The sequence below is a fragment of the Elgaria multicarinata genome, chromosome 8, assembly GCF_023053635.1.
Source record: "Elgaria multicarinata webbii isolate HBS135686 ecotype San Diego chromosome 8, rElgMul1.1.pri, whole genome shotgun sequence".
NCBI lineage: Eukaryota > Metazoa > Chordata > Lepidosauria > Squamata > Anguidae > Elgaria > Elgaria multicarinata.
Window position 1 is genome coordinate 33,640,895 of NC_086178.1, and position 27,554 is coordinate 33,668,448.

The 27,554-nt window shown below is 41.0% G+C and overlaps 2 protein-coding genes across 4 annotated transcripts in view; one reads left to right on the forward strand and one right to left on the reverse strand.

Moving 5' to 3' along the window:
* The window catches only part of HLTF (helicase like transcription factor), a 33,944-nt gene extending 27,639 nt beyond the window's left edge, over nt 1–6,305 (forward strand). For both annotated transcript variants that reach the window (XM_063132084.1, XM_063132085.1), the window contains exons 21-25: nt 1,648–1,767; nt 3,194–3,306; nt 3,534–3,714; nt 4,341–4,421; nt 5,183–6,305. In XM_063132084.1, coding sequence (XP_062988154.1) covers nt 1,648–1,767; nt 3,194–3,306; nt 3,534–3,714; nt 4,341–4,421; nt 5,183–5,326 — 639 coding nt within the window. In that variant the 3' untranslated portion in view covers nt 5,327–6,305. The remainder of the gene's footprint in view (nt 1–1,647; nt 1,768–3,193; nt 3,307–3,533; nt 3,715–4,340; nt 4,422–5,182) is intronic.
* A 2,376-nt stretch (nt 6,306–8,681) lies between these two features.
* GYG1 (glycogenin 1) overlaps nt 8,682–27,554 on the reverse strand; it is a 32,609-nt gene continuing 13,736 nt past the window's right edge. The window contains exons 3-8 of one of the 2 annotated variants that reach the window (XM_063132117.1): nt 24,925–25,099; nt 23,451–23,613; nt 16,533–16,659; nt 11,764–11,983; nt 9,743–9,793; nt 8,682–9,505 (exon numbers count right to left, since the gene is read on the reverse strand). In XM_063132117.1, the coding sequence (XP_062988187.1) occupies nt 9,320–9,505; nt 9,743–9,793; nt 11,764–11,983; nt 16,533–16,659; nt 23,451–23,613; nt 24,925–25,099 (922 nt within the window). In that variant the 3' untranslated portion in view covers nt 8,682–9,319. The remainder of the gene's footprint in view (nt 9,506–9,742; nt 9,794–11,763; nt 11,984–16,532; nt 16,660–23,450; nt 23,614–24,924; nt 25,100–27,554) is intronic. The other variant, XM_063132118.1, reaches the window with a different exon arrangement.

Consider the following 27,554-nt stretch of genomic DNA (forward strand, 5'->3'; position numbering starts at 1 on the left):
TCCTACATTATTGGTTGAATCCACCGATATTCAAGTCTTGTCTCTTCATAAAATTTACAAAAGGTTCCCATTCAGTTATAAATCTTAAAGTCAATTTTTCTCTCATTATTGCCGTGAGTTTTGCCATCTCCGCTAGCTCAAACATCTTCAATAGCCATTCCTCTATTGTGGGTCCCAGAGTCCATTCTGGATTAGGGTTCCAAGTCAGTTTACTGCTGAAAGTGGCTCCGCCTCTCTGCTGGTTTCCTCCCAGAGACACTGTTTACTGTAAACAACACTTTCAGAGGCAAGTAATAGTGGGGAAGGAGGTTCAGTAGGAAACTCGTGTGGCTTAGAATCACTTTCCAGATAGGGGTCTGGTGGCTTTTTTCCCTTCACAATGGAAGTGGCTCAATGTAAAGCACACTTCTTTCAAAACGTGAAACCTAAATCTGGCTGAATGAGGGCTTTTCCTCAGGTGTAAGGTCACAACCTGTGGGCTTAGACTGATTTTATGAATTCTGTGACTCTTAAGGAGTGATATACTGACCCCCCCACACACTTCTATCACCCCCTTGTATGAAGCAAGACTATACTCACTACCCTCCCACAGACTAAATTTCAGGACATAAGAGTACTACAGTCTTGTACTGTGGGAAGGTAGTGGTTTCTTTTTTCAAAAACACACACCCTTGAAAGAGTGCTTTTTTCTTTTTCACTATACTTGCCTTCCCCCCCCCCCCGTTTTTGTTTTTAAAGTATTGCACCGAGCGTACAGCCTCCCAAGGTTGCCAGTCAGTCTCACCTTGGAGAAAAATGTCTTGAGTCACTGTCAGCCAAACCTTAACTATGAGCAGAAAGGATTACTAGGGTACAAGTAATACTATTGCAATGTGTACAAAGATGTTAGTAGTTGATAAGGAACCAAGGAACCCCTCTAACTAGCAGGAAAAATATATTTGAAGTAAGGCTAGTTATGCAGTGTTTGTGCATTGAAAGCATTATTTTCTGGTCTCACTGATTTTTGTTACATGGATTCAACAGAACAAACATATGGTATTGGTTGTTTTGCAGACTATGTAGGCTACATTGGAGTTGATCATGTACATATTTATGGTAGACACATTGTCTCCAAAGAATCTAATTTTGTTCCTCTGTAGTATTCACTTGGTAGATTATACGGCATTATATGGCCCTCTTATTGTAGGTTGCTTCTAGTGGACAAATTGAAGTTTTGGGGGGTGTTAGCAGGTAATGATAACATCAGTGGGTTGTCACGCATGAACAGGAGGGAGAGAGTACTGCTTGCAGTGCACCGATCTCTCCCACTTTTACACCACAACCCATGATAGGCTGCTTTGCAGGTTGTAGAGTGTGACCTCCGAACCCAGACCGCTGAGTTGATTAAGGGCTTAACTCCAGTGGTTAACCCAACAACAATCCATCTGTCTGGGTTCAGACATTATGCACCACAACCTATGAAGGAGTTGATCGGGTTTTTCAGCAAAAACTAAAGTTGTGGACACACCTTGCAGGCAGTGCACTTACTTGTCCCCACTTGTGAACAGGTTGTCGTTATGTGCCATACTAAGCTTTTAAACCTGGCTTGCAAATGACATGGGGTGTCTTTTTCAGAAGAAATATAACCTTAAGATTTATTTTTTTCAGCCAAATGCCAAGTGTCCTCTTTGCAGGAAAGAAGTTGGATTAGAACATTTAGTAGAATGTCCTTTAGAAGAACCTGATAATGGGAAAAAGGCTGACCAAGAATGGGTATCTAGTTCAAAGGTAAATGTTAGATTTGTATAAATATATGCTTTTGTTAAAAATGTGCCAGTGTTACATTGCAGATAATATAGCAAACTGGCTGAACTGTAGCCTTGATTCTAGAAACCCTGCAAATTCTTGTTCCAGTCTCCAAAATTGGACACGTCAAGTTGTTGGGTTGGTAGGTTAATAAGAAAAAAAAAGTCTTTCAGTATTGGAGCAAATTCTAACTGCTGGCCGTGTAGATATGCTTGAAAGAAAGAAAAGTGCTTAACACTCTTAACAGTGAACATAACATTTACAAAATGTATGTCATAGAACCCTGCTACACATGTAAGCTGCTATTCAAGGTGACACAAAGGGTGTTGGCAGCCATACCGCCTGTCTTGGCAGTTCTTTGCCTTTGGCTTGTAGTACATTGAGCATTTGTTGTCACTGTCTGTCTCCTCTGGTGGTTTGCGCTGCAGCAACCCTCTGTTTTTAGATGTAGCCAGTCTGAACCTCTTGTTTAGATGCATGGGTTATGTTTAGTACAAGGAAAGTAACAGAAAAGGGCATCTGACTGATTCAGCTCCTTATATGTACTTACGGTCTACCATCCTCTTGATCCTACCTCCTCCCCCCCTTTCTCTCTGATGTTGATGCTTCCACACCTTTTCCCTCTGTGTTTTCATTGGGGATTTAAACTCCCACATGGACTCTTTTTCTAGATTCCTTTCTTTTTCCTAGTCCTTAAGTTTCTATCTTTGGCCCATCTTCCTTCCTGGAGTGGTCGCCTTGCAGGAACAGAGGAAGACACTGCATTATTCCTTCTATATTGTATGGGATATTCATGCTTCCCCTCAGTCCCAGCCATGGTTTACCACAGCCTTAAGTTTAGAAATACTGCTTGAGGGAAAGGAGGGACAACCTAGAAAGACAAGCATTGGTTAGTCCAGACATGCCTGTGTAAGGAAGGAGGAGGCGAGAAGCCAAATGGAAAGAATTGCTACCTTTGAATAATACCCTGCTTTCAAAAGTGTGAATTCCTGAATTCTTGTTTCTACATCTTCATTGGATTCATGTATTAGTATGACTATGTTATTGCTTTCTAAAAGTCAATGTGTATTGCACTAAAGTTGTATGTGTTAACAGTCTGAGTTGCCTTTGGAAATCCAGAAGAGTCAGGCTTCTGGATTTCCAAAGGAATAACTTTCTCTATAAGAAACTAGTTTTTGTTTCTCTCTAATCTTTGTGCTTTGTGATATTTACTCCTGGTTGGCTGCTTTTCTTTCATTTGCCTGAGGGCAAGAATTTTTGGTATGTAGTGATAGAAAACTGGAGAAACTATTGGTCAGTCTGGCAGACAAGACTCTGAAACCATGCAAGTACTCCTTTGTAATTATAAAACTAATCTAAAGAAACCAACTAAAGAACATTGTTTGTAAAACTGATTTTTTTTTTCCAGATCAGTGCACTAATGCATGCATTGTTAGAACTCAGGAAGCAAAATCCGGCTATTAAGAGTTTAATTGTTTCTCAGTTCACAAAATTCCTGTCTCTAATAGAGATTCCACTAAAGTAAGTAGAAATGTATATTTGAATAAAATAAGTGCTTGCTAAAAAAAAGTAAGTTTGTCAATAGAAATGGTTGAAAAATGTGAATATTTGCTATTTTATCTGCTGTAGTTGTAAACTTGCCCGTAGAAGAATTAACTTTCATGCTTTAAAAAATCTGAACTTCATTCAAGGTTCAGAACATTAGATTGACTGTTGTATCAATATGACTTTTATTTTTTTTGCTTCAGGGAATCTGGTTTTGCATTTGCTCGCTTAGATGGGTCCATGACACGCAAAAAAAGAGTAGAGGCAATTCAGCAGTTCCAAAGCAATGAAGCTGGATCTCCAACTATAATGCTGTTATCTCTAAAAGCTGGTGGTGTTGGTTTGAATCTAACAGCAGCTTCACGGGTGTTTTTAATGGATCCAGTAAGTATTAAGTATCTATTCAATTGGTATGATATTTAATACCCATGCAATACATCCTATAAATATAAAAAGGAAGGAGGTAGATTCGTTTGGGGCTCTTCATAACAGCAACAAATCTAGTAACTTTTCACCAGGTTAGCTATGATAGCAAACCTGAAAGAAAGCTGCTGATTGGGAGTATGCATACATTACCTTGAAGAGCTAAGTTATCATCCTTTGTAATGCGAAGTCGTATAAAGCTTAGTCCAGCTCTTTGATCAGGAACGCTTATGTCAATGACAAGTGCTGTTTAATACTGGCAGCTCAAACTCGATGGGAAAAATAATGGTCAGCAAGAATTAGATCCTGGTGCACAATCACAAGATAAATAATAAATGTTGGCTGTAAGGCTTGTGTACACACACAGTCTTCCACCAACCACTTTTGTAAGCAATGTAGTAAAGTCCTCTTCCGCAGGACTGTGGTGGCATAATTTAGAAGCCTCTACTTTGAAAATACATTACTTTGGCAAAGCTTAGCATGATTATTGTGGGTTTCTCGTCAGCAGCTAGTTGGCCACTGTGTGAACTGTGGTTGGCCCTTGGTCTGATCCAGTATGGCTTTTCTTATGTGCTTATCCCTGCTAGGCTTGGAATCCTGCTGCAGAGGATCAGTGTTTTGACAGATGTCACAGACTTGGGCAGAAGCAGGATGTTATCATCACCAAGGTGAGCTGGCAGGTTTTTAAAGCACCTGTAATCATTTAAGGAAAAGGGGACTTTCCTTAAATGCCACTATAAAATCTAGCGTATCATACATCTAGCTCTGCTGTACAATATCAGGTAGATTGGCAAGCTTGCTTTTTTTTAAAAGGGGCCTCAGCGGTTGGATTAGAAAAGTGGGGAAGCACAGGGTTCAGTTTTTCATTGAGCTAGGAAGTTACTACGCAAATATGGCTCCTTGCTGCATTGGGATGTAGATTTAAGGGACAGCTGCAAGAAGAAATAGGTTCTTGTCAGCAATAAAGACAAATGATAACATTATTTTCTTTTTCCTGTAAACTCATCGGCAGGGGTGAGAAGCCTCTTTCAGCCAGCTAAATTTATTTTGAGAAGCTCTCAGGTGCCATATTCCAGTGGTGGGTGGGCCCAAAGGCTTGGAGGAAAAATACCAGCATTTTTTAGCTTAAAGATCCTACTGCTGGTAAGAGGCATTTCAACTCTTAGGAAAAAAACTGCACTAAAGCTAACAAATGATCAGTGGTTGGGGGGTGGGGAAGGGATGTGAGAACCCCAGAGTGTCAGATTAGGATCCCTTGGGCTGAATTTGGTCCCTGGGACTGAAGTTTTTCATCCCTCCTTTAGAGTTTGCCTCCCTGCTGTTCTTTCTACACAACATATTGACATAGCCAACGTAAGGATAATGAAATTTCAGTAATATTTTTTGAAGTGCCTTTCTATTTGGTTGACTTTGTTTTAATTGCCATTAGTTCATTGTGAAGAACTCTGTGGAAGAAAATATGCTGAAAATCCAGAAGAAGAAGAGAGAACTTGCCGCTGGAGCCTTTGGAACCAAAAAACTTTCTTCTGGTGAAACAAAAATGAATGAAATTAAGACCTTGATGGATTTGTAATTAGTGATGTTAGAACTGCTCCTAACTTAGGCTGAGTTTGATTTGATAGTACTGTTAAGTCAGCATGTATATCCAGGACTTCTGCATTATGACTTCGAAAGCATGGCTAAAACTTTTCTTTATGCCCAAATTCTTCTAATGCACCCTTACAAAAAAAATCTCAAAATGTGTTTGTTATGAAGACAATCTAGGCATCCTTCAAATCAAGGAATACTAAGAGTATAGAGCAACTACCTTTCTAACTAACAGTATCCCATATAATTTGTTGAGCAAATTATCAACAGCAACATGCTTTTGTTCTCTGCAATGATTACCAGTTAGAGAATCTCATTTCTGTATTTCTGCAGTTGTCTATAACAATAGCAAAGCTTAAAAGGAAGATGTGCATAGTATAGGACCAAAATTAAGTTCTTGATTTTTCACGCTCAATTGTTTGCATCAAGTTTAAAAGTATAATATGGTATTATATCCTCCCAGGTTTTAGTTCATAGCAGGCTGCTAACTTCATGATTTTATGACTTCTAAACTAGTGTACTGGAGTTTAATGTCTAAGAGTACATTGAGTTGTCCGATACCTTATAGCTAGGAAACGGAATTTGTAAGAGGCCATTGCCCTATGCAGGCATTCAGAGAACACATGTGGGCATAAAGCAGGGAGGATGTGCACATAGCAGCATGTGAAAATGTCTAAAGGATTCTAAACCCATTCAGATACATTTGGCTTACCCTCTTGCCCTTCAGACATTTCCACACTTAATGTGGGCTGTGTGTGGGTTGGGGATCTTCTTCCAGCACAGGGCTCATGTTTATTAGAAATCAAGTAAACATTTGTCTGAGTTCATACTCTGCCTCAGTTCTCCTACCGTTAGTAATCATACATTGCTCAAAATAGTAAAAACTCAGTCATTTAGTGTCAGTTTTATTTCTAGGTAAATAAAATTATGGTTGATGCAGACGTTTTCCTGTCCTCTTTAACTAGATGCCTCTGTACTACTGTAGACTGTTATTCTATAGTTTTGGTATACAGTACACAGCACAACCAGTAAAGAAATTATTTAAAAATTGTGGTATAAACTCTGTTAGGTCTGTTATCCCAACTTTAATCGGATTGAAGTTGATAGTAGCTGTCAAGGAAGGAGTCTTGTGACCAGTGTCAAGAAATTTGAAGTAGAATGATATAGTATTCTTTGTCATACCACCCTATCTTTTGCCTTATTTCACTGTCACTTATTGCTGTACCGCCCTAGAGATGTGGCTAATCCTGCTAAAAAATTAAACCAGCTACTTTCCTCCTGCTTTAAGGCTGTAGGGTAGTTGCCTGATCCATTTGGACTTGAATATGACTCACTACAGAAAGCACCTTCATGGACTGTTCAGTTCACATGCTTAATCACTATTTCAATGCCTAAGAGCCAACTCTTGCCTGCTGCCCCTTTAGCTTGGTGATAAACAACCCATGAACTGGCTTTGTACATAACTACAACCTATGGTTTAAACAATACACACTTCATAGCCCAACAAAACAAGGGTTCTCTTCATGAATTGTTTTTGGTTAACAACCCATAGTTCTAGGTTTGCGCAACCTAAATTCAACCATGATTTGTTGTTCTGTGCCAAACACCTCAATAGCTTATTTTTAAACCAATTGGTAAAAAAAATATATCTAAGCCATTGACAACTCTACTTCTCTGTAATCAGAGGTTAAAAGTACCATCAGGAAACAAAGTAGAAATTTTAAAAATCCCAAACCTAAGAACTGCTGATTCCCTACCCCAATGTCATGACTAAGATTACACTGGCACAGGTCTCTAGGCTGCTACCAGGGGCTACTACAGTTTAGCATACATTAAGTAGATGCGAAGGGCTGGAATTGGACCTACGTGGGCAATTCTAGGACTGGGCCACTGATTGGGGCTCAGTAGAAGCTGGAGGTAATCATATACTTCTTTCCACCTTTGAACCTGCACTTTCAGTACAGGACACTCATATCTGTCACTCCATTGGCCAACAGGAAGCTCCTTGTTAAAAGGGCATTACTGATGTTTTGACATAAAAATAGCTCTTGTGTTGTTGCAATTGGAGCAGAGATTGGCCCTGAACAAACGGGCTTGTTGGCAATCGGTGTTCAAAACTACACCAATCGCAACCACTTCATTAGCATGCAGATGCCTCATTCTGTGGATTCAATCCAGGATCAGCCTCCTGATTGACAGAACAGCTCTGTTCTCAGAAAGTACCTCCAAGCAGCTTTAGGGGATCCCCCTCCTATCCCACACCACAGCTTACCTCATCCAGCACAGTTCTCCTGATCCAGCACTTCCAGGGGGCTGCCATGGGGAGGAGGACAAAGGGAAATCCACTTTCATCAGCTCAGTTGCACACATCTAATTCTGGATCCAATGCATTTGCGGAGGGGAAATTTCTGGCTACCTCAGACACTTGTATACTTGCAGGACATATTATCAGCTGATAGGCAGTTGGTCCAATAAGCATCTTCATAACTAAAGTTGTAGTGAATAACTTTATAGAACACTACCTTATTTTCCATTTTGCACAGGAAGAAATATATAGTTAACAACATGGAGTGCTTGCCAAAATTAACAGTCATTGTTGCCTTTGGCTACAACCTGGCCAGTTCAAATAGATACTGGAGCAGAGTGAGGGCTAGTTTTTAATTTTATAGGTGTGACTTCTGAAGTCAGCCACATCTTAAGTAGGCCTATACAGCCAATCGTAGTTGTTCCAAATTAAGCCAGACTTAAATAGGCTTAATGCCCTGTACTGGTCATAGTATGAAACACTCTAGCCTCTGAAGTGCAGATACATGATGTATTGCCTTGAGTAGTACTTGTGTCAATGTAAGCAAGAAGTATATGGAGAAGGGTGCTGCACAATTCTTTTCCCCGAGAGGTGTCAGCCAGGCAGGTAATTCGTTGGCAAATACTTACCTCAGCATTTATCTTGGCAGTCTGGATATCAGGCAACAAGTAGAGCTAAGCAGTAGCTCTACTTAGCTTAGTAGCTCTACTTAGTAGCATAGCAGAGCTAAGCAGTAATAGTTGGAATGCTTTTAAAAGCCATGGAGTAATGCCACACCTACAGAATCAGAACTTCACTCACATCTTTATCATGTGCCATTTTATATATGAGCCATAGAAGAAAAGATAACACACATAAAACTAACACACTAACACAGATTTTAGTGGAATGCAAGCTTACTTCCTGAACAATGCTGTAGTAAATGCTCCTAAGCAATATGTGCAAAATATGCTTTGAAAGCTTGTGTTGATGACGTACCCTACAAGTGCTAAGTAGCAGGTTTGAGGGGGACACAGTTTTACTTGACAAAGTTGAGTGTGATAGGATTTTATCATTATTTTATTTTGTATTTAGAGTGCCATATTACAGGTAACAGTTCAAAGGGGTGTTTTTACTAGTCCCAGAAGTACACAGAAGTACACAGAACTGAACAAAAGCATTTGCCATGCTGTAGGTACTGTGCATAGGAGTCTGGTCAGAATCTTCAATATGGCTGGAATTGACAGAAAAGCAGTGTAGTTACAGTTACGATGTTGCATGTTTTTTACCTCCTTATTGTAAGGCCCCTTCATTGTAGCTGCCTTAACCTCTAGTCATTATTTTAACATAGCAAGCAAAACGTGGTTTGGGCTTGAAGGGAAGTAGAGGTAAAGCACAGTCCCTATAGGTCTAAGGGGTACGTTTCAAGCCAGTTGAGTGCCCTGTTCCCAATGAGTTCATTACAGGCATGTTCATTAGGTTTTGTGCAAGAGGAAAAGATCTGGCAGTTGGCACAAGGATTCATACTTAAAACAGCGTTTGCTCAGTTCTTACCTGCAGTACTGCCAACAGACTTCAGCTGAGCAGTGGCAAACTGCTAGCAGGTTTAATTGACCCTATCTGACTTTTCTAGTTGCTATAGCTCTGAAACAAGTCCTTGTATTGCTGATGTCTGTAAAACAGATACAAGTGCTTCTACTGGAGGTAGGTATCAAGTTTTTTCTTGATGTTGTCAAAGCTGTCTGCTCCCATGTAGTCAGCCTGGCCCTGCTCCCATCTTTCTTTGCGCTCCTCTGAAGACATAGATGGCGGCGATGGCGGTGAGTGTGGTAGTGCTGAAGATGAAAGTGACAGGTGGGACACTGCCTCTGCTACCTCCTCCTAAAAAGAAAGTGCAAGTGAGTGGGAGCGGGGCCACTAGATCACTGCCAAAAAAAAAGAAGGGCTACGGCATAAAGCAACAACAGCAGAGGGTAGGAAAACCAATGAGAAATTCCCATGCAAAGCAGCAAGCACCATTTACACAAGTTTTAAGGAGCTGTAAAAATAAATGAAGAGCATATCTAAGTCAATGAGACAGCAGATAGGTAGTTAGCAACAGGTTTAAGTTCTTCATACCTCTCTACAGAAGCCACAAGAGAAAGCCAGTGTATAGACCAAGCCCGATAGCTGCAAATAGTTCATTAGAAAGTTGAAATACGGACAACAGAAAGCATAGCTCAAGAACAGATCAGTACCTTTGGTCTCAGAAAGGTCTAAGAACTTAACTATTGTCTTTTCTCTATACCAAGCTTGGAAGTGGTTAAAGCTGTGCTGCATGCATTATCGGACTGCACGTGTGAGAAATTAAAAGTTGAGTTGTTTTGGATAGTTAAACATAAGGGAAAACTAAGGAAGTCACAGCACTTCTAGTTTCAAGTACTAGTACTGTCAATCTGTAGATCCACCTCCCTGGCTTTGCTATAAGTTTAAGATGGTAGGTACAACACTACCATTCAGTCTGTTCCAACACATTAGAGATAGCAGGGAAACTGCATAAAGGGATGATGTCCACCTACAGATTTCTCTCAGTGGTCTGTTTATCTTCCGCATATTGCTGGAAATCATATTTTAGACACAAGTTTGCATATATGAGGTCAAGTACTGTATATAGAAACCATGAAGCCTTTGGTACATATCCTAGTTTAGCTCTGAATCCTGTTGTAAACTGGATGTTTAACAGCAATACATCAATGTCAATGTAAACTGACACTCGGTGCTCAACTAAAGCTAGACCAGAGAGCTAATTTGATCTGAAGTGAAGGAATAAAAACTCTTGGTATACAGAATCAAGTGATGACTGCTGTGGATGCAATAGTGCCCAGGCCTGCACCCAACTTACTAACAAATATTAAAACAGCAATTGCTACCAAGTACTGCTCAGTACATTTATGATTAGAGAGGAGCTTGTGTAAGCCAGTTACAGAGACATTTGCAGACATCCATGCTGGACAATTTACTCTAGTGAGCTTGACATCCCTAAAACCAATTGCCATGTTCACATGCCTCAAAGACCTCTTCACATTGTAATTCTCCAGAACGAAGAGAGAGGTTGCAACAATCCTAACCACCACTTCGTTCAGAAGTACAATCCAAAAGGAATGTATAATACAATCAACCTCAACATTCAAGGCTTGTTGGCAGTGTCCAGTACTATTTTAAGCGCATGCTTCCCCATCCTCTGCTTTGTTAAAGGATGGTAACTAGAGACAGCACTTCATATTAGCATTAAGCTGGAGTATCTAGTTTTATTAAATTTTAAGAGATTAAGCGAGACATTTTGGCAGTGTAACAACATGTGTCTTGCCAAATTCGTATAACTGGGGAGCATCTTTTAAAAATTAAATACAGCATGGGCTGACAGGAGGAGCAGGAGTACACTGCCTGCACTCTCCACCTGCCATTTATCTCTTCTCCAATGAAGTTTGGTAATGTTAAATCCACTGGGAGAAATATACTTGGAATTTTTGGGGGAGGGATTCCATCAGTGCTTCAGTTAAGGGGAGATAGCCCCCTTGTATCTCCATTACTAACTGTATTGAGGGGGCCAGGATTTGGTTAAAATTTGCTGTTTATCTGTATCAGGGTGGGGTGGGAAGGATTCAGAGAGTGGGGGTTGTGGATATCATTAAAGGCCCCCTACTTCTCCCCATATAATTTGACCATTGGATTCCAAGCCAGCTCCTTCCTGCCCATGTGCACTTTTAAAATTTCTCTCTGCCCCACTCCTCTTCAAGAATCTGATTACTGCTGAATTCATATACATAGGTCTGCCACAGTTAGTATTTAATCTGTCCTTTAGTACAGTGTAGAAGCGTAACCAGTGTTTGGTACTACAATAGCCAACAGTTGCAGACCTGAGCCAGCGTGCTGTGCCAGGGCGAAAGCAAACCCATTTTGGTTGCAACCATATCACTAGTCAGCTCACTGAGTAGCCTTGCTATAGCGCAGGGTTGTAAGCTTATTTTGTAGCAATCATGCTAGTTTCAGACCGAGTCAGTTCCGTTCGATCGACAGCCAAGTGATGGCTTTCTGCAAGCGCGATCCTCTTTTCCCACACCCCAGTCAAGGTAAAGGGTATATTAATTTAGAAGACATACCGCCTTTACACCAGTAGCTGTATCTTTAATGGCACCGTGCTGCTGTAGTAATGGCAAGATGTTTGTGACAAAAGTATCCCACCACATATTGAGGAACTCTGGATGTATCATTGTGGGATCTTGAGCATCTTCTTTGACACTTTTGGCTTTGGAGTCATATGTGTAGTTCCATGGTTTCATTCTCCCCAGGAAGTGCACCACTTTAGCATCTGTCCCAAACCTGTCAGAAGAAGAATAGTTCTGCCTGATGGGTGGGTACAGAATATAACATTTAGTCATGGTCCCCAAATGGGCAACTAACTTAAGTTGCTTTATTCATCTTAAATATTTGTGGCTATGTAGCCACAAATATTTAAAACCAGAGCTTCATGTTGGATGTGTTAGCACCATGCATACATTTATATATTTACTCATTAATTAAAAGGAGTTATAAATATTGTCTTTTCTTCCCACAGGGGCTTCAATTCAAAACAATACAATGATACATTAAATCAACACAGAAATGAAACAGTCTTTAAAACAGGCCAAAATACTTTTAGTTTCTTACTACTATGTAAAGCCATCAGAAAGCCTCCACTATAGGGATTTCACATAGCTGTTAGGATAATAACCCAGCTGGACAGTGAAGCAAGAGGAAGCATTTCATCATTTGAAGTGCAGTTTAGCACTTCCGCAACCTGGGCAAAACTCAGGTCTGTTACCTGTATTACATTACGCAAAGTCTGCATAAATTAATTCTGCTTCAAAGTGTCACATGAAGGGCGAGGAGCTGTGCAGGTCATTAAAGCTCCTCCCCCTGACAACTTAAGTCTCAAGTCGGCCCCACTTCAGCTTCTGAAATTTTACTAATCTCAACAGTGCACGGCAATAACTACTCTTACCTTAAGGCTACAGGTGATTTAAAATAAGAAGTGGTAGAAATGAGAGCTGCCCATAGAAAATAATAGAGAATCCAGAATTTTAGCATAGCTGTGACTGGGTGACAGTTTTTGACAGTCCACCCAGAAACCGAAGGAGCTAGCAAAGCTCTAAACTCAGGCTTCCATTTCATGTGAAAAATTACTCAGCTTTTAGTATTTAGGAACAATGCAGCTGCATGCAAGTCAACAGAACTCAAGAACTCCGCATGGATTTTGGCAGGGATGGAGTCTAAGGCTTCAGCTAGACCTACCTGGTCTAGCGCGACAGAGGGGAGAAGATCTCACAATATTTTTATGGCGAGATTTCCCCCTCTGTTTACACGTGGCGTGTGACAACCTCTGAGGGAGAGGATGTCGCGGCCGCCATTTTTTGTTGAAGAAGAAGAGTGCACGAACAGTCGTGCACTCAAAGGTAAGGTTTTTTTATTTCAAATTAATTTCCCTGCTCCCCCACCCCACCCCCGATGGGCGTGCATGGGTCCCGGGTCCTCAAGAGGAACTGGGAAAACCCGCGATGCTCACACACACGTTCCGTGGTCTCGGGATGATCCCGTGGAAAAAGCAGGCTCGAAGGGGAAGGCGAGATCCCGGGGCAAAGGAAGGATCATCCCTCCCTGCTCCCGGGATCCCCTGTGCATCATGTGGATGCACAGGGACGATCCCAAGGATCACGCAGGCATTTCGCCCCATCTAGCTATGGCCTAAGGAACAATTTCAGTAACCTGCAAAGTGGGGAAGGGATTTTCCCTACAGTGTATACATGCATAAAATTATTCATAGTGGTCACAACAACTGCTGCTCTTGTTCTCTGATCAGGAAGACAGATGTGGTTTTATGCATGCACCCCTTAAAAACGTCCAACAAGTAATGGCATACTGAATCCAAGAATATGTAGCATGAAGACATTTATTAGTAACTGGACTGACTGGTTGGTGTATGTCTAATGGTCTGGACTATTTCAATTTTGACATGGAAAGTACTGACATGATTATGTTAGTTCAGAGGGAATTATCAGAATTCAGTTGTAATACAATATAGATCTCTCCATATTTTTTACACCTTTAAGTATCTACAGCACTCTTATTTTTCCAGTAGCTGCCTGGACAGCTATCCGCCACTGCTCAACTCACTTTGCTGCCAGTGGCATCACCAATAATCTCTGTTTTGTACAAGGAGTTCAGGATTAGCTATAGCAGGGAGGAGCACTGACTGTAACAGCAACTGTTGGGGAATGAGAGTATATGATTTAAGGCATGACTTTAGCATACAAGTTAATTAGGACCTTACTGCTGAACATCAAGATGCATCAACTAAAACCTTTCAATTATACCCACAAACGTACAAAATAGGTTACAGATGCACTAAAACGCTTTTCACTTTTGACTTCTCATCTTTACAAGATGCTTTCCTCATTACATACTATATTTTGTAACTGTGGTATTGCTATAATTTCCAAAGTTCAGTGGCTTGGAAAAATACCTGCATAGTTGACAATAACTTGTGAAGTCTTGTGTAGAAGAAGCCCCATTTAATTTGAAAATCTTACTTACTATAGAAAGTGAGGCCTGTAGCTGCTGCTAGACTTGGCATCAACTCTGATACCCTCCCTCACTAAGAACTTATATAGCACTTATAAAGTTGTTGGATAAGCTGTAGATATATTGATGTGGTATTAAGTCCTAGAATTGGGCTAAGCAGCTGTGAAAACACTGTCCTGATTGTGTGTTAATTGAGTAGTCAAGATCAAAGGAAGGGCTGAAACTGCATTTAGAAAGGGAGCATTTCTACAAGGGGCATCAATATGGGCACATTTGCTAAGTAACATGCATTCTAAATAATATTAATTTATAGCAATTTGACCTCATTTATTCACTGCTGCCTTCCTTTTTCCCCTGAGCAAAAAGCTACCCAAACTTCTTTAGAATTTTGACATTGCTGGACACGGACATTGAGGCCCACACCTGTTTTTGGTAAATCCCTTTTCCACCCTAAAAATCCAGTAGATTAGTTGTGATCATAGCAGGGTTTAAAACATAGCTCACACCATGAGTCGTTGCTGTTTGGCACAGCTTGAATACCCTGCCCTGAGGATACCTTGCATTCAGCTTCTCTCCTAGTGACTCAGCTTCCAGATATCACTTGCGTAGTATTGCTAGAGGTATTGCTAGAGGTACCAAAACTGACCTCAAACAGTAAATAAGCGGAATGTACAATTCCATGTCGCATGATTCAAATTGAAAGAAAGTCAACTGCCAAAAGTCGTACATCACAATAACATTCAGTGAGCCAGATATTCTCTCTCTACCAGCCATTCAGTTTGCATGAACTTCCCAAAATAAGTGTTCTAATTTTAACTTGACAGTGCCTCATACGATGCTCAGATCACAAGACGCAGCTTGAACCTGAGCCACTTAATACATTGCTTACGTTAGCTGCTCCATTAAACTCCAGTTACTTGATGTTGCCTAGAGACTAGCTCATACAATTGTTCATTTACTTCTGGATGTATGAGTGGCATGGTTCAAGAGATTTACCTTTACTTACATTCTTCCTGGAGATTTAAAATAAATTAACACAGGCTATTAGAGTCAGGTTTCTGTAGGAAACATTTGAGTTTGCCAGGAGGTTAACAAGCTTTCCAGCTGCTCTACTTCAGAGAAGGGAAACAGATATGCCCTGCACCGTACTCATCCTGTAGATGTTTTCAGTAAGACATGGGCTCTTATCAGAGAGGGATTAAGTCTCGTAATGGTGGATGATATGAGGATGCAGCTGTATTGTGTCCTAGTATCTAATCAAAGGGTCTAATTACATACGCTGTTCCTCAAAGCTCGCACAAGATGCACTATTGGACTCTAAAAGCGACTTAAAATTATCTTGTTTAGCATACATGAGTTGAGGGTGTTTCCCCCTTCTCTTTCCCCCTCTGTCTCCACAACCATTTTACTATTTGTCAGCTCCGAATGCTCATGTTAGATTTCTGTATGGATGCTGACTTAATGCATTCTCTCCCAAAAAATGTTCAGATCATTTTTCTTCAGCCCATTTATCTTTCAACTGGAGAAGGGTTCTGATGCCCAAATACCAACATCAATACTGGATAGCCGTACTCTTCCAACAGGAGTAGAGCATGTATCTCCAACAGTGATTTTGGTATTTGGGCATCAGGATTCTTAAGCCAAGTCTGGCACAATTTATGGTTTGGGCCATTTGGGAAGCGATCAAAGAGGCTGTTCCAACAATTCTTAACTGAGATGTTGGAGTGGCTTCCAAACCAAGAATAGCATCAGAATCCATGGACCACATCGGGCCAGTTTTAGAAAGGGCAATACCATCATGGGAAAAGGCCAGTGTGCTCCCACATGGGCTGGGGGTGTCAACATTGTATAGAATGGAAATAAATAAACCATACTGTGCCATCTCCAATGCTGTGATACAAGATCAGCCCAAGCCCTTAAAAGCAACTAGTTATATTGTTTCTCACATTGCTGGCCTAGATGGCTGCCATAAAACAAAGGAGTGGGAAAATGTGCTATCTGTCAACCCCAGGTCTAATCCACATGGTTTAGACATTTCATTCTGAGCAAGTTGATGCCTACTAGTAAAATTGGGCTACAAATCGCTTCTTCCTATTATAGTTTACTCTCCTAACATGTCATCAAAGCTCTTTTTGATTCTCATTTAGGTTGTATCAGCTCTTGCCTAAGGGAGTCATGCAAGAGCAAGTAATACAAACTTAATTTCTCTGACCCATCTCTGCTTTGTAGTATGAACAGAAACACCACACACATATTGAAATGAAAAGTTAACCTTGCACAGCCCGTCTGTTTACACAGTGTCCCCACTTACGCTTTAAATGCTGGGAGGTAGGAGTAGATAGAAATACTGCTTAGGTTATAAATAAATGGCAGATGCTTGTTAATGTCTGTAGTTGCCCAACTGCTGAAGAAGGTGTTTAATAAGCCCTGGTCCCCACCTAAAAGAAAAAGAAAGGAGAGGGTTAATACGAGACATGGAAGGCCCAAATGCCAGTTGTCCTCTTCCCTAATGAAGATGCAGGAGCCTGGTCACCCAAACTACTAAATCCTCTGCAAGCGCTAGTGACTCATGACTTCGTTATTTCTGCCTCAAAAGCATTGGCATTTTATCTAGCCCAATTGCTCCAGTGACCTGAAAAGGGGCTGTGCATGTCAGACAATGGCTCACTTCAGACATGTTAGTCAACGCAGTGTGAAAACTCTACTCAACAGTTGAGTTTTTAGGGGTACTCCCCACACAACATGTTCTAACTCCACCACTGGGCTACCGTGGAGCTGAGTAAAATGCATTGCGATGTTTGATTGACAGGTCTTCTGCCCTCTCTCCTGCCCCTGTCCTTCCGATGGTATCCCATCAGCCATTGCTGCTAAAAAAACAATCCCAGCATCTCTCCCAGAGCAGCACTCACTCCTTTCGCCACTCTTGCCAGGGAACTCTGTACCCAGTGGGAAAAGTCAACTCAATGCAATGGAAAAGTCCATGGAGCCTGCCACGCAACACAACGGTTGTGCAGGAACTCTCCTCTGTATAGCGTGGATATGATGCCTGGAGTGTTTTTTGAAGAAAACACCATTACATGAAGTTTTCCCACCAAACACATTTCTTAACAGTGGTGTAAAAACCCCACTGTGGAGTTCTAAAACCAACGTTGAGAAACGTGCTGTCTGAACTGAGCCACTATGCCTTCAGATTATTTTGTAAAGCAACAGATACCAAGTTGCATGGTGGCCATTCATGTCACTGGACCTCTTCAATTGTCCAGCTCAGCCTAGCTGAGCATGGAGAGCAGCGAGACAGCAACACTACTTTTCAAAGTAGCACAGCTTCCTACACGAGAGAATCTTGGGTTGTTCTGATGACCTTTGATTTCAGGGATGTACAAGAATTTCATTTCTATTCTTTTAAGACCAAAACTTGCTCTGTTCGGACCCGCAATCACATTTTGTGGGCAAAGCTTGCAAATTTCCGAGCTTGTGATGGTCGTTCACAAACTGTGTACTTTAGAAAAACGCATATGTATTTTTCATGCTTTAGCTCAGGGGGGAAAAAGAGAGCATTTGGGGGCACACTTGAAAAAAAGGTACATCCAAATGCACACATTTCCCGTTAGATCAGGGGGAAAGGAACTTTCAATTGAGAACGAACCAGACTGAGCTTTGAGGTGGAACTCGGAGAACCTCAGGGTGCGCAAGCATCAGTGATTCCCCCATCCTTATTTGATTTAAGAACCTAGTGAGGATGCTCCAACAACCACGCAGAAGCTGTGGACAAGATCACGGACATAACCACAGCAGAACCTGACACGCCCAAGCAGATTTTATTTTTTAATATTCCTAAAACCACCCTTTCCCCTCCAAAAGGCCACCAAGGCAGTACGAAAACAATCTTATGAAAAAATAAAACTATAAAAATAAACCACTATTAAAAACATTAAAATAGCACACTAAAGGCTGGGTTAAAGAAATGTCTTTTAACACCCAAAAGCCAAGAGAGTGGGGACCAATTGCAACTCCGGAGGGAGGACAATCTATAATCTCGGAGTGATGCAGGAGAAAGCCCTTTCCTGCATGCCTGACAAATGAGTCTCGGTGAGCAGCAGTTTCCTCGGGAGGCCATCCCATACTGTAATAACTGGGCAGGTTCACAGAGACAGGAGATCCCTTAGGCAGCTAGGCCCTAAGCCTTTTAGGGCTTTAAAGGTGAGAACCAACAGCTTGAAATGAGCCCAGAAAACAACTGGCAACCAATACACTTCTTTCAATTTTGGTGCAACAGAGTTTTGATGATGTGCACTGGTTAGCAGCCTACCCGCAGTATTTTGCACCAAACTGGAGCATTCAGAGACACTTTAATGGTACAGCATGTTGCAGTAGTCTAAATGCGATTTAACCACAGATGGTTGCCAAGTCAGGAAGACTCTCATCTACTATGCTAAGCCCAGTTGTTAAAAAGGACTCTTTGCCACCTGAAGATACAGGGACAGTGTACGATCAAGAGCACTGCTGAGCTAAGGACTTGATCTTCCAGGAGAGTGCAGCACCTCCCAGAATAAGATGAATCCCAACCCCCAGGTTAATTTTTTCTGCTAATCAGCACCTCCATCTTGTTTGGATGCAAACTCAGTTTGTTCACTCTCATCCAGCCCATGATTGAACCCAGGCAACAATTGTTACCTTGGTATTAGGTGACAAGGAATAACAGAACTGGGTGTTGTGATGGCCTACTATATTGTCATCGCCATATTGATGGCGCCTTACTCCAAAGCTCCCAGTGGTTTCATGTAGATATTAAAGATCTTGACTGTCTGGCCCTGGAGGCAAAGCTTTATAGCTTATATAAGCTAGGATTTTGCATGAAGATTTTTTTCAGGAGGACACCTATGGAGTTGCTAGAAGCTAGAAGCTCTATGTGGGATTACTTTCCACATAATATCTCAAAGGCAGGCCTTCTCAGCAGTGGCACCCATTTTCTGGAAAACCCTTCCCTGTGCAGTTCAAGAGGCAGAAAATGTGGAATGTTTCAAACATCTCCTAAAAACATATTTGTTCACCCAGGCTCTCCCTGGCTTGTAATTAATTGCAATGAATCATTTGCTGCTCCATCTTACTTCTGCTTGTATTGTTATTGTAGTTGGAATTATTTTTAATAGTATATTTTAAATATGTGTTTTTAATATGTATATGATCTGCTTAAGGATTTTATTATATTAAGGGGTATAGCATGTTCAGAGGAGGGCAACAGGAATGATCAGGGGTCTGGAAACAAAGCCCTATGAGGAGAGCCTGAAAGAACTGGGAATGTTTAGCCTGGAGAAGAGAAGATTGAGGGGAGACATGATAGCACTCTTCAAATACTTGAAAGGTTGTCACACAGAGGAGGGCCAGGATCTCTTCTTGATTATGCCAGAGTGCAGGACACGGAATAATGGGCTCAAGTTACAGGAAGCCAGATTCCGTTTGGACATCAGGAAAAACTTCCTGACTGTTAGAGCAGTACAATGGAACCAATTACCTAGGGAGGTTGTGGGCTCTCCCACACTAGAGACATTCAAGAGGCAGCTGGACAACCATCTGTCAGGGATGCTTTAAGGTGGATTCCTGCATTGAGCAGGGGGTTGGACTTGATGGCCTTTTAGGCCCCTTCCAACTCTGCTATTCTATGATAAGTAATACTAATAAATAAATAAATAAATTCTGAAGCAATATTCTTTCTATAGATCTGTAACATCAGCTTGGAAAACACTATGATTGCTTTACATACACTCAAAAGTACTACTTATTATCAGAACTTATTGAACATCTCCTGTACCAAAGTTAGTAATCTAGACTGAGAGCTAGTTATTTGCCAGGGAAGGAGAAAACTGTCAGGCACCATACATAGTACCATACATAGTGCTTTTTATACTATATTTTGTACCGTATACTATATTTTGTATTTGTGTTTTTAGACTGTTGGTTGTTTTATTATGGTTTTAAATTTTGTGAACCGCCCAGAGGGCTTCAGCTATTGGGCGGTATAAAAATGTAATATAAATAAATAAATTAAAATGTTTCTAAGAAATCAGCAGCTCCATTTCAATTTTCCCAGAGCTGAAAGACATGTTGTTCAAGATTTGCTCTCAGATGTACCATGGTTAGTGCCAGAGCCCACCCCTTAATGTTTCCACTTCAAATGGAATTCAACACACTGGCTTTTAGGGTAAAATTTAATACTATCTTATTAGGCCAAAACTAAGTGAATTTATATTAAGTGAAAAGTAGTCAGGAAAGGCACAAAACATCTTGTGTTTAGTTCCAGACAAACACCATGACATCTTCATTCTTCTTACTATAAGCCATCTAGTATCTATGCCAGTTTAATTAGTGCCAATGCTTAAGTTACATCAGAGACAGTCAAGTGGTTCAAAAGCAGAGTCTTAAATAATTCCTGCTGTTTGACATAAGTACTTTTATTTTGCATTCCCCTCTTGTTTTGCATTCTACTACAAAATAGAAACAGATAAATCTACAAGAAAGCAACCAAGTTCAGAGCAGCAAGAACAGGGCAGCAAGCAATTCATCTGACACATAATTCTCAAATTTAGAGCGGTGCTTTCATAGCAAATTTTGTCTATATGAACACACCTTCAGAATTTTTCCATGATCAAGACTAGCTAAAATTGATAATGCTGTAGTAATCTATTCACAGTGTCATTTACTGTGTTATCATTAATTGTGTTATATGACAAATGAAAGCCAACTTGACTACACAGCTATGAATAGCAGCAATTGCTTGCTTTTAAGCTGCATCAATAGTCTTTCCCTAGGCAGTTCACGTCTACTTGGACCATTCAATAGAGTAGTATAGCTCCTCTAGCAAGCATCTTCCCCCTGTGGCTTTTCTAATTTTTAACCTGTTGGTTGTTTTATTATGGTTTTAATTTTTGTGAACCACCCAGAAAGCTTCGGCTATTGGGCAGTATAAAAATGTAATAAATAAATAAATACTATGAGAAATACAGAAACCTTTGCTAGAGGCTTTGCACAATAGCCAGTGTACTGGTTAGGATGCTGGCCTGGGACTTAGGAGATCTAGGTTCTAGTCCTTGATCAACAGCTCACTGGGTAACTTTGGGCCAGTCCTGACTCTCAGCCTAACCAATGTTGTGAGGATACAATAGAGAGGAGGAGAACCATGTAAGCCTTCTTGGATTCCTTGTAAGAGGAAAAAAGGCAGGAAATAATAATAATAATAATAATAATAATAATAATAATAATAATAATAATAATAATATGGAGGGCAAATACATTTGTAACAAGCAGTGGAATTTAGCCTTGCCGTAAATGAAAAATATGCTGTAAAAAGAGGAATAAGCGAAAGATTAGCTTATTAGCCACGAGAAATGGCGGGAGTAATGTTAGCAAATCCTTGAACTAATATCCTGTAGGCCCTTTCCTGTAGTATTCTCTCTCCAACTACAATACATTTACGGCCCAGTTGGGTAGTGCTTTCCCTCGTACAAGGCATTAGTATATACTAGCGGAATCTGTAAGAAAATGTCATACTGCATTCTCACCTCCTAACCAAAGGTTGACCCATTAGGCTTTTTTTTTTTTTAAAAAAAATACTTCTGTAAGCTTCAGAGTTTCTCCAAACATGCTGATACTTCCCTCTCCAGCCTCAAAAGTGCTGCTTTCTGTAGAAAACATGACACCTCCCTCCGGCAAGCGTGATGGGCAGCCAGCCTTCTTCCTAAACTTGGAAGCTGCAGAGATGGGTGAGGATCATCCCAGCAGTTGCACAGCAATCCTAGTCAACACCCCAGGAGGAAAGGCTGGAGGTTGCTTAGACCAAGGCACCCAGAACGGCTTGGCCATGCAAGGCCAAACCGGCACCTCCCCCCTTTTCTGTTTGCTTGGGCACTATCACTTGACCCAAGTGCTTTCACCCACGCCAGCATGCTGTAGCCAGCAGTACTCAACTCCACCTGGCATCATGGCTGCATCTTTTTCTGATTAAGCTGGATATAATATAGGCCTTTCTTACCTTAGAACAACCTTCCCCAACCTGTTGCCCTCCCGACGTTTTGGACCACAATTCCTAGGATTCCTGGCCACTGGCCAAGCTGGCTGGGGCTGATGAGAGCTGAAGACCAAAACTTCTGGAAGGCACTAGGTGAGGAAATCCACCTTAGAACTACTTCAAGTACTCAATGAGCAAGTACCCCGTGACTGGATTTCTTGAACATGTGTCACCCATGTGGATTATCCAAGAATCAACAACACTTCCAGCTTCCTGTGTGCTACTTTTGGTCTAAAGAACCCTGACCTACTTGGTCTTCACAAACTGGAATGCGTCTTGTGTTCCATGATGATCCAAAAATGCCTTGTCTTTACTATCCTCTCAGCTCGTATGCAGTGGCACTTCGATAGCAGACGAGTAAGCCAGTGAATTCCAATTCACTCAAGAACTCAATGGCTACTAGCCCCAGTGGCTACCTCCAGTATCAGTCAATGAGCCTATATGCACCAGTTGCTGGGGAACATGGGTGGTAGGGTGCTGTTGCACCTGTGTCCTGCTTGTGGGTCCTTGGCCAACAGCTGGTTGGCCACTGTGTGAGCAGAATGCTGGACTCGATGGACCCTCGGTCTGATCCAGCATGGCTCTTATGTTCTTGACTCCGAAGCAGCTTTTGGAAGGATGTCAGACTTCCTTTTAAGCTAAAGCCATCCAATTGCAGCTATAGCTTAAATAGCAATTTGCTTGCCTGCTTAATTCTTTGCTTGGAACCCTATGGAATGCGCTAACGTGCATTTGTCCAATAAAGTCACTGTAGCTAGAAAATAGAATAGCATTAGCTTTACAAGAAACAGAACACACTGTACTACAAGAGCCACTATCCATTACATAAAAGCTCTTGGGCAGTTAGAAGAAAGAGCCCCATGAAGCTTTAAGAGTGTCTCCTCTTGTAGTTATTTCAGTCAAATTGCAGGCAGCTATTGACAGATTACCTACTTCCCTTCTACTCCACTGCAGGCAATATAAGGAAATCTTATTAATGTTTCATACATTCAGGTTTTCTGAAATAAAACCCCAATCTATAGAATGCTTCCACAAGCACAGCATCCTATAAAGCATTAAATGTTTCCTGTATATTGGTTTTGAATCACACAATGCAACCTCTGAAGAGCATTTTTACAAGAGCTTTTCCCACCATTCTTCAGAATATAACCCAGTCAAGACACATACCATCAAAGCTGCCTTTCTCTGTGGCAAGTTGTAGCAGCTGATTGAATGTTTCAATGGAAGGCCGATAAACAAAAACTCCTGAATTGAAACAGTCGGGCCAACCCGGATCTGGTGCTGCAGAAAGCTCTTCTCTTTCAAAAAGCTCATCAACATTTGACAAAACCTAGTATGTAGGAAGATAGTAGGAATACAATGTTATAGGGTTTCTTTTTCGGAATACTGCACTTTTTAAAACTTGCAAAGATATTTCCTTGGACTGAGGCTGAAGGCACATTTCACTCTACACAATCAGCTCCCAGAACATCCTTGGCCCAGTTAATATTGCCTTGAAGCATCCTGCCCACTCCTTTAGGGCCAAGAGGGAAGGTCACGCTTTCTAGACCATGGAGATGCTTCTAAGGTTCCAATGCAGCCTGCTTAGGTTGATATACCAACTGCACCCTTATCTGGACAGAGATAGCCTAGCTACAGTTATCCATGCTCTGATAACTTCTTGTTTGGATTACTGCAATGTATTATACGTGGGGCTGCCTTTGAAAACGGTCCGGAAACTTCAACTGGTACAAAACAGGGCAGCACGATTACTAACAGGGACTGGCTGACGAGACCACATCACACCAGTCCTTTTCCAGCTTCATTGGCTGCCAGTCCAGGTCCGGGCCCGATTCAAAGTGCTGGTATTAACATTTAAAGCCCTAAACGGCTTGGGGCCAGGCTATCTGAAGGAACGCCTCCTCCCGTATGTACCTGCCCGGACCATAAGGTCATCTTCAGGGGTCCTTCTCTGTGAGCCCCTGCCAAAGGAAGTGAGGCAGGTGGCTACCAGGAGGAGGGCCTTCTCTGCTGTGGCACCCCAGCTGTGGAATGAGCACCCTAAGGAGGTTCGCTTGGCACTTACATTATATGCTTTTAGATACCAGGTGAAGACCTTTTTATTCTCCCAGCATTTTAACAGTCTATAAATAAATTTTAACGGTGTTTTAAATTTGTAATTTTGCATTGCTGCTGTTTTTATCTGGTTGAGCTTTTATATTGTATTTTATATTATGGTTTTATACTGTTGTTTTATACTTTGAATGTTTTTAATTTTTGTGAACTGCCCAGAGTTCACAAGAGTTTGCTATTGGGCGTTATAGAAATGTAATTAATAAATAATTAAATAAATAAATAATACAGCAAACATCAGGGGATTCTGGTGCAACCTTGCTTCCTCCTTAGGATTACATCACTGCACATATATTGGCAAAGGGGATAGATGTTACTGTTGCAGAGACAGAAGCTTAAAGGCACACTCTGCTCTCACAATAATCTAGTGCATTCTGCCACAAAAATTCAGTGTCATGTACAACAGAACTATTTCACCAACTTTTAATATGCACAGAGCTCAAGTTGCCATTGTTTTAAACATGTACCAACAACTTTGAAATGGCTCCGGCTAAAAAAAATGCATTCTAAAACACTAAGTAGGACGTACCATTGTGTCTGCATCCATGAACACACACTTTGAATATTGTGTTAGTTCCCAACAATGGAGTTTTGTCAGTGTAATGCCAAGTTCAGGTCTTTTCAATAGTGCAAGATGGGCTGTATCTCCACTGTCCAAGACATCCACCAATTTCACCTCATCGAAGACTTTTTCCAATACTTTCCTATTGAAAGGAATGGCCATAGGTTACAACAAATTTCAGTGCCACCAGCTTGCTCTCAAACATATTACCCCCACACCTCCTCCGATTCTGTGCAAAAGCAGATTCCTTGACTGAGTGTCTTCAAAAGCCTTTCAGGAATTTGCTTGAAATGTGTGTTATAGCACTTGCCCTGTAACATGTTTCTAACTTAAGAGCACTGGAATGCAGACTTCAGATAATGCTCTTGAAAGGCAGTGGATTAGGAGCACCGAAGGGCTGTCAGAACATGTATAGGAGCTGTGTACACCCACACAGACATATGGATCAGAAAGACCTAGGAATACTCTTGATAAGTCAGCTGGCTATTTTAAGCAGCACGAGTCAAGGAAGACGGCACTCTTAAGAGGCTGTGCAAGACTCCTGGCCAAGATGTTCCTAGGATACCCAGTTGGTTAGAGAACACGCTTCATGGCAGCACTCTCGGGACAACGATTACATTTAAAAATGAAGCTGATGCAACATAGTTTCTCCTCTGTCATGTTTTGGCAAAGATGTTTTAAAGTGCAGGCGCTGACCTTGCTTGAGACTGCTGGGAATTTGCATATTCCCTCCTTTCTGTTTCCCTTAGGATTATTTGCGATTTTGGCCAGGGACTTGTTTACCTTAAAGATGACCATTACAAGAAATTTTCATTTATGGTACAAGTGTCCTAAATATTAGGAAATAGCTAGTTTTGCTTTATTGGACTTGCTGGGGAGACTATTGAAAAAAAATGCTAATACGACCTCTCTTAAAACAATGTAAGATGTCTTATTATGAAATGCAAATGCCAAATGTTTAATGATAATTAAAAATTTGAAAACGTAAATACATAAAAAGTAATAATTGTATTATAGGGCTCACAAGCAGGTTCACAATGAATTCTGGGTAACTGGGATAAAATGTAATGGTCAAGTTGACCTGGATGATATCCAAAGAGAAAAGGATGAGTTAAAGCTCTATCACTTGGGGCCAAAATGTTATTTGAGTAATGAACAGGTCAAAAGTGTACTGAAGGTATTTTGCTTATCAATTAATGAGCAAAAAAGATTGTGTAAGGCATGCACATAAAAAAGCTTGTTATACAGATGTTTAGAAAAAATTATAGACTTACATTTATTTGCCAAATTTTGAGTAAGGTGTTATCTTCTCAAAGGTATAATTCAAAATTGACCTTATCTAGTCTGAAAGGTTTATGTGTTCGCTTTTTTGTATGTTCTAATTTTTAAGGAATGTTTAATAACAGTAATAATTAAAACTGTGAGCCCTATTTTATAGGACAGCAGATATTAGCTATGAAGTAAGTTCTGCACCAAAAAGTATAAATATGTGCTGATTTTAGAATGCGGGAGGTTCTTATTAGAAGCTCACCAGGGCTGTGTAACTGTCAGCTGTGTATAAAATAGGGAACTTGGTACTTAGAATGACATCTCTCTTAAGTCTGGGAAGGCCATAGGATAGGTTAGATTTCTGGATCTGAAGCTGGAGGAAGGGCTCCGACCTCAGTGCCAGGAATCTGAGCTCCCTCCACCTCTCCGCCAGCTTGGAGAGAATTGTGCCAGCTGCTTTGAGGAAAATGGGGGCATACCGGTGGGTGTAGAGGGGAAGCTGGTCTACACCACATTCCTAGGCCTCCCCAACCTCCTCCTCTCCAGTTCTGCAGAGGAGAAGCATAGAAGCAAAGATCAGCTCTCTGCTCCTCTTGCTCTGCATTGGATGGCTGTAAGCCTCTGAGTTTGGAGGCTTACAGCCATCCCCAGAGGCCTGGGCTCTTAATGTCATTTTATGCACAAGTATATTTCTAGTAAGAATGAAAGGAGGATCAAAAAAAGATTTTCCCTTACTAATGCTTGCTAGCACTAAAAAAGTTGAATCCCCCTAAAACAATTTTTGGTGTACACTTTGAAGTGTATTGATCAGTTATAGGTAGTTAACTGGCACCCAATGGCTTCCTAAATAATGGAACTATAGACTGAACATGCTCAGCAAAGACCCACATCCGTGACACAATGAGGCAGAGTATAGCATGCCATAGTGAACAAAAGGGACAATTCCAGGCAATAAACTACTAAAAAAAACCATCCATGGAAATAAAAGGGTTGCTTATAAAATTTATATGCTTACAAAAACATAGAAGTGACTATGTTTCTAGTAAGAGGAACAACAGACTGAATCCTACTAATGCAATAAGCAGTGTTTTTGTAATGCTTTAAAGTCCGAGACATTCAATTCTCATTATTGAGATGCCTTTTAAAATTCAGAAACTTTTTTTAAAAAAAGTAATATTGCAGTAGCAGTGTGTTAGGGATGCTTCTCGTGTTTCTTCCATATCACGTAAGCCACTGCAACTCTGCTCTTCCCTTCATTAAGGGAGGTAGGGTCGGAAGTTGAGAGACCATGTTGTTGTAGCTTTGGGGCCAGAGATGAGACAATGTTG